Below are 7,500 nucleotides of genomic sequence, written 5' to 3' on the forward strand. Positions count from 1 at the left end.
TTGTGTGGGGAGCTCACAGGGGGCTCTCAACCCCTCCCCACAACAATCACTGCTGAGAAAACGCTGAATTCCAGAGGCATAAATATTTTTCTTCTTTTTTTTTTTTGGGGGGGGGGGGGGGTGGGGAACATATTTATAAAAAAAAGAAGTTGTTCTAGTTAAATATTGCTCTCTGGGTAAAAAGAAAACAAATAGACAAGTAATCAGAAAATCCCTGTGGTGTTACAACAGGTGTCCTATTTAAAACAAAGCAAAAAGGAGAAAAAAAAAAAAATCAAGTAGGAGAGGTTTGTCCACAGGAGAAAAACACTTTAGAAAGGGTAATAGAATTGTTTTTCTCATGTCCCAGGTTAATTACACTCAGAAGTGCTTGAAATGAAAAAAATAGTTTTTCAGCACACTCCAGGCATATTATAAGGCAAGTCAGCCTGAGTCTGTGCTGCAAATTAAGTGCTCCCTTCCAGCCCTATAAACCTGTGCTTTAAAAGTACCCGTGATGAAGGAGGCTGTGTGCTGACCTCAGGAAGGCAGACTTGCCGAGTCATAATTGTTATAACAAACTTCACCAGAAGACATTATTCAGGCAGGAGTTGGGTTCTGCAAAAGCCTTGTCTAGAGTATGGTCCTTTGCTTTTGTGCTGGTTTGGCTCTGTCTACGCTACAAACGTCAAAATGCTAGTTGGGAGCTGCTAGATCTGGAATCTATGGTATAAAATTCACTAGGCTTTCTGTTTGTGCCATAAAAGCTGTAGGTGTGAAGAAAGATTTTAAATTGTGCTGACGTAGGCAGATGGGAGTCCATTGAAAACCCTTCAAAAGATTTTTCTAGTATCTTTTTAAGTAAAATCACTGAATAATAGTAATAAAACTATACAATGATGCTAGAAGTAAATCTTTTTCCTTGCAGTACTTAATACTATTTTTATTATTTTTGAGGACTTATTGCTGTAATTGAATTGACTTAATTGTAGTGAAAATAACTGAAGTATGAAAGCATTTTGTCAAATTTTGCTTTGATATCTTGCTGAAGTCTCCAAGGGTGCAGCTAATACAGGAAATTGGATGCTGAAAGAACATCAAAGGAGGGTGTACAGGTTGGGTGGGAGTTTTGTAGGTAACTGTTTTGGGTCAACTCCATGGTTGCACTGTGTTGCCTGTGCTAGGTACTGAGGTGAATCATAGTGGCACTGTGCAGTTTCAATGAGAGCTTAAATTACATTACAGTTGCATCTGTCCTTATTTTAATGTGACATGGACTTTGTAGAAATTAAGGCTGCAGTAAAGAAGAATTAAATCTCTATCTCCGGTTTAAAAAAACCCAACCAAACTGAACCAGCACGAAACAAAAAAACCTTTAGGCTGCTTTTGAACTCATACACTCCACCTGAATTGCTTTTCTTTGTAGCTCATTACGTCTCTGCACACAAATGAAATACGTATGTTTCATGGTGCTATTTATCATAACAAAACTCTTGGGATTTAAACTACAATAAAACTGACCAAAAGCAGCATCAGTGATGCTTTACTGGTACAATAGCAATAGCCTGAAAAAAAGAGTCACTGTTTAATTAAATTTTTTTCTTTTTATATATTTTTGTTGTGTCCTCAACAAACTGCTGGAGCTGAGAGTGAGTAAAAAAGTGTGGTTTATTATTCCCTTTTCTCAGTATCAAGCCACTTATATGCCAGCTGGTAAAAACTTAATCTTTGTTATATGCTTATTGCTATTTTCTTGGAACACAAGGACATGAAGATTCATACATCTAGATCCCTTACAGCATAATGCTTCATAATGGCCATAACTAAAATGAGTGCCTATGATTTCTCTGAAAGATTCTCTATTATGATAAAGCATACGTGTTTTCTATCTCCCTAATGTCTCTTGTGGACAGTGTTATTATGCAAATTGGCAGGAAAAATTATAATAGTTTATTTTGATCTATCTCATTTCCCTATTAGGATTATAAGCAGTTCTTTAGAATTGCCTGTCCCTTTCTATAAAGTTGATGGTTGATGTTATTCACTAATTATGACACAATAGTGCTCAAAGATCCCAATCATGGCCCGGATCCTATTGTACTACAAGCTGTACATAAGCATGATAATCAGTCATTAAAACCTACTATTTTTAACCAGCAAGTCCCAATGTGCTCTATAAAAGAGGTAAATTCCGTTATTCCCATTTTGCAGATTCATCAATATTTCCTAGCTTTCTCATTTTATGCATTTAATGTTATTTTAAGGTAGTTTATCATTCGTAATGAAATAATTTTTTAGAAAGCAAATAAAAAAGATTTCTTTAAGCCCTTGTCAGTAGGGTTTGGTGTAAGAATTTCTAACCAGGACATGGAACTAGGTTGTTTTCTTTAAGCCCTCGTCAGTAGGGTTTGGTGTAAGAATTTCTAACCTTTAGGCAAATGGAGTAACTGGTACCAGATTGTCACCCTCAAAACCATGGGACCTTTTTTTGTTGGGCTTCATAGTTATTTGCTGACTAAGGATGAGACTATGGGATCTTAAGGTCAGCTCCAGATTGTGAGGGAGATGTGCCCTGTTGCATACAGAGCTCCTGGCTTCCTTTTCCCAGTCTGAGCCAGTTTCTTCTGCTCAAACCCCCAGTATGGCCCTCCAACTGCCATTCTTCTTGAGATCGATAATATATTCACACCGGTGTGTTGGCACTCAATTTATTCAAATTTAGTCACTTCTTGTGTTACCTGGACCCAGCATGACAGTTACTGGAGGATCTGTACAGTTGCAGTTGCAGGGGAAGTTCTGAGCAGCGTATGTTACAGCACACGCCACCCCTAAGTGCTTTAGCTGCTAAAACTAGGAAACCTTTATCTGGGTTTCCAAAAATCTGTTGACAGAAAAATGTTTGATTTACAGAAGACTAGTGTTAAATTTTCCTTTTGCTTCTTAAAATATTTGTAAAAATCTGTTGACAGAAAAACGTTTGATTTACAGAAGACTAATGTTAATTAGTAAATTTTCCTTTTGCTTCTTAAAATATTTGAGTTTATTTAAGTTGAATCTTTCACGTTTCTCCAGGTTTATCATTGTCTCATTTTTCTAGCATCAGCCAGGTGAGAGAAAACAATATAATCTTCTGCTGGTGGTGGTTCACTATCATCCAATTTATCTTGAAGTTGCATGTGCTGTAATGCTTTAAATCCATTGAATATCCAGCTCTCTGTTTCTTTAGGAGTTGAGTACAGCCCAATATGCAAATAGAATAGTGTGTGCTATTCCTAGTCAGAAAGAAACTGAAGATACTTAGGATGTTGGAGACAGAAAAAAATGTTAGATGATAACTCCAAGTTTTTGTATTTATAATAGTGAAGTGTGAGGTGGCAATATATTCTTTTCCCTGTGCAATGTTCTATATGTGTGATAATAAACATAACAGGAAGACACAGTATCACTGTCCCAAAGCGATGTGTGTCTCTGCTTGAATTTCTGGCACTTAGAACCAGCAGGTTCCATTTTTTCAGGCAGACACAGGTTAATTGGGGAGATAAAGGAGCTTTAATCCCCACATTAGCACAGCCTGTGTGGCACATGTTTCCACATCACATTATCAGGCTGTGTCATTCCCTGCTGTCCTTCAAGAACTCTGAAACTTCAGAAGTTTATTCCCTCATTTTCAGTAGTTTCACATATTTTAATTCCATTGGTATTTTTTCCAGCAAAAAATTATTTACATATTTGAAAGCATTTCCTTTTATTTCTGATACCTTGCCTGTTAATGCATTTTATATACTTAAAGACTGTTCTGTCAAGAAATACTATGTTTATGCTACACTGATTAAAATTAAGCAAACTTCTTGTGATTTCTTTATTAACTAGTACATGGATTTTTGCATAGCAGAAGTCACAAGACATCAATTGGATTTAATTAACTTTATTTTAAATTACTAAAGTAATGACAGTAGACAATACTGCAGCATGTTCATAAGTAGTAAAAGCAATGCTTGTACTGGTACATTATTAAATGTTAATGAAACTATTCATAGGAGAAATTATATTTATTATTTATTATTGTGGGAGAAAAGTGTGTCTTTGCAAATGCTGGATTCCTTTGCTAAAAGGAGGGTCTGTCTCTTCCTAGATGTGCCGTCAGAAGATAGTGAAAGGCCATACAGGTGGCAGCCTTTGGGGTTTGCCAGCCTCTCACCACACGGATTCTCCCTTACCCCTGTTAGAAGAAGATCTAACCAAAGGTGAGTCACAGAATCCCACCTGGGTACTGTACAGATGTTTGCTGTTTTAAGCAGGTATCTGGTGATCATATCTTCTGGCACCTCAAAACTTGTAGGAATTGTGATCTCAAATGTTGCAAAGGACAGAGATCAACTTCAGACTACTTATTGGTAGCTCACTTAGGACGTAGCTTATGTTATATTGAGCATTATCCTCCCTGAGTCAGTTATCTTGTAATTCACAGACTTCAGTTGCTGCTGAACATGGAGAGAAATGTGTGTGATGTGTGGTGTGTGATGTATTGTGCTCGTATGACTAAATAACATGGTCAAAGTAAACGGTCATGATTAATGTCTGGTTATTAATCATTCAATCTTAACTAGATCTGCACTTGGACTATTGTAGCAATCAGTCCATATTTATGGTTTACAAGGGTTAATTCTCATCCATTCTGCATATTAAATTGCCATTGCACAAGCATATAGTTCCTTCTCAGAATCAGCACCATTACAATATTTTTCATAGATTTATCAATTTTTATAGGCAAAGCTCATCTTCCTTAAAGGTGAAATATTGAAAGATAAGAATCCTCCAATAAAAGAAAACTGCTCCTTTCCTAGTTTTGTTTTAGAATCAGAAGAACTTGAGTTTGCTTCTATTTAATTATTTCTTTATTGTTTCTAATTCTTTTTCTGTCATAGAATGTGTATGAATTGTTCAGTAATGTCATCTCCTTGCAGGTATTCTGAGCTTAACTGAGCAACGGCTTATCCCCCCAGCAGCAAAGTTAACTCTGCAGACACCTCCTGTTCTACACAAAGCAGTACCTTTCCATGAATTTCAGAGGCAGCACAAGAAGTCGGCCGTAGGTGAGTGCAAAGGATCGATAACGACCACCAATTGCATCTCCAACTTCACTTTCAGGCCCTTGTTTTATCTCACAAGGAAATCAGATTTCTTAATTCCTGTGCTGATGTGGCCCCTGTTGATTTCTGAAACCTTGGTAGGCTCCTTACCTGCATGTTTTGGTTTCTGAATCTGAAGATCTCACCAGTGGTGTTAGTGTAAAGCCAGTGTTACTGTAAGTCGTGACCTGCATGACTTACAACAGCTGATTGAGCTGTGATTAAATTAATGACTCCCTAATAAGTGAATACACTCTGGGCCATGGGATTCTGATCTATCACAAAGTGTTCCCAAACCTGTTGTTGCTCCAGCTGCCTGTGGTGTGTGACATCAGCATGGAAAGGAGCAAAAGCGAAATAAGCAATGGGGTCAGCAGCAGTCCTGTAAGTTTGAAAAGTTGGCCTAATGAAAAGGGGTGGCTGAAAACTAAAATTGTATATGGAATAACCTGGACTCTAAGTGTTAATATTTTGACATAGTTATCCTGTGTAAACTGCTGGTTGCCATATTACAAACTTTAGAACATTATAGATTAAAAGCGTGATACATTTTCCAATAGCGTAATCTCAGTCTGCACAATGGCAACCTGTTATAGCATGGTTTGGCTTATGGCCTTCCAGTGGCATTCCCCAATGGTTTTTGGTAATAACTCATGAAAATTTCAACCCACTTGGACATGAGGGCAAACTGGAGCATACCAGTACCTGCTGGTAAGAGACAGAATGTCAGTATGATACCGTTGTTCCGCTGCTTTTAACAATGAAACTTGTGATCAATTTGTTTCTTTGGTACAGGAGAGATTAGTAGCAGGGTAGACCCTGAGAATACAGACACCATCACCTTCCAAAACTCAAAGGAAGCCACCTATGGCAAATATTCCTCTAGTAAAAGTGACATTCCACCACTTCCATCTAGCAGCTCCGTGGTTTCAACAAGGAAATCAAATCCATTGCGGACGTATCCAGCTCAACAGTTGGAATCTGAGCTACAGATTCCCTCTCAGGTATTTGGACAGTGAAGATAATGAGTGTTTTATTCATATTTTTCATACTGTCTTTAGCAGAGATAGTTTAAGAAGTGACTGTAAATCACCGAATTGGTATAAGAGGGTTTGAAACCAAAGCTAATAAATAGCAAATATTGAAGTAAGTAGGAAATACTTTGTATATTGCCAGTTTCATCTTTCTCAAGTCTTCTACCTAAATTTGTCTGCTTTTTCACAGAATCTTGGAAAATCAGTCTAGAAAGGATGTTAGGAGGTTATCTAGACCTCCAGGCAGAATTACCTGTACCTGTAATATTGCGGACAGATGTTTTTCTAACCTGTTCTGAAAACTTTTGGTGATAGCAACTCCACAGTCTCCCTAGGCCATCTGTTCTAGTGCTTAACTAACTGTCTTTACTGTTATAAAAGAGTTTTTTAATGTCTCATCTAAATCTCCTTCACTGCAGTTAAGCAAATGTAGTGTTTCCCTTTATATTTACAGAAGACTATATGGGAGTTTGACCTTGACTGCTTAATGCTTGCTGATTGTTCTTGATCCTCTTTTTTATGGCTAATTATTGTGTTCCGTAGCAAACTGTCTGGAGTTTTGCTTCATCTTTCCAGAATTTTTGACTTTTGTGCCATTGAGGCAATCTGAAAATGAAAGAGGAGATCTGACAATCAAAAATAAAGCAAACTTGAGAAGGTCAACGAGTTATTAATGTAAATAAAAATACCTATAAATAGATTGAAAATAGTGCACTTAGATTGACAATCAGAACTAATGAGTTGCTGGCTGAAGTTGCCAGTGAATACTGAGTTTTGTTAAGGGGCAGGGACATTTATATTCTGAGTTTTACCCCCTTTGTGTGTATGTGGTGGGATGTTTCCCATTCTCCTGGGACCGGAGGAGGCAGTCTCAGTGATAGAATGCTAATTGCAGTTACCTTCTGATTGTTGTCCAGTAATCACTGTAGAGCTTAATTTTTATATTTAGTAATTCAGGCATAGCTCCTCTGTGCCATTAACGTATTTCCCTAAAAACGCTTATCATTTCGGATGATGCCTGAGGTCTTTGTGTGGCAATGGGTTTTATGGTAAAGCTGGGCTGGGCTTTGTGGTTATGATGTATAAATCAGTCTGAGTGTATTTCAGATGCATAAATCCCCACAGTTAAGATGTAAACAGCAATACAGCAGTCTATTGTGACCACTCGTTTATGATCATAGAATCATAGAATTACCCAGGCCGGAAGGGACCTCCAAAGGGCATCTAGTCCAACCCCCCCGCAGTCAGCAGGGACCCCCCCAACTAGACCAGGTGGCCCAGGGCCTCATCGAGCCTCACCTTGAATATCTCCAGGGAAGGGGCCTCAATCACCGCCCTGGGCAACCTGTTCCAGTGCT

The 7,500-nt window shown here is 38.0% G+C and overlaps 1 protein-coding gene across 1 annotated transcript in view; it reads left to right on the forward strand.

Moving 5' to 3' along the window:
* IQCH (IQ motif containing H) overlaps positions 1–7,500 on the forward strand; it is a 105,201-nt gene that overhangs the window by 33,161 nt on the left and 64,540 nt on the right. The window contains exons 6-8 of the mRNA XM_014952761.1: positions 4,112–4,223; positions 4,944–5,072; positions 5,904–6,112. Coding sequence (XP_014808247.1) covers positions 4,112–4,223; positions 4,944–5,072; positions 5,904–6,112 — 450 coding nt within the window. The remainder of the gene's footprint in view (positions 1–4,111; positions 4,224–4,943; positions 5,073–5,903; positions 6,113–7,500) is intronic.

This window comes from Calidris pugnax, unplaced genomic scaffold (assembly GCF_001431845.1).
Source record: "Calidris pugnax isolate Ruff unplaced genomic scaffold, ASM143184v1 scaffold187, whole genome shotgun sequence".
Lineage (NCBI taxonomy): Eukaryota > Metazoa > Chordata > Aves > Charadriiformes > Scolopacidae > Calidris > Calidris pugnax.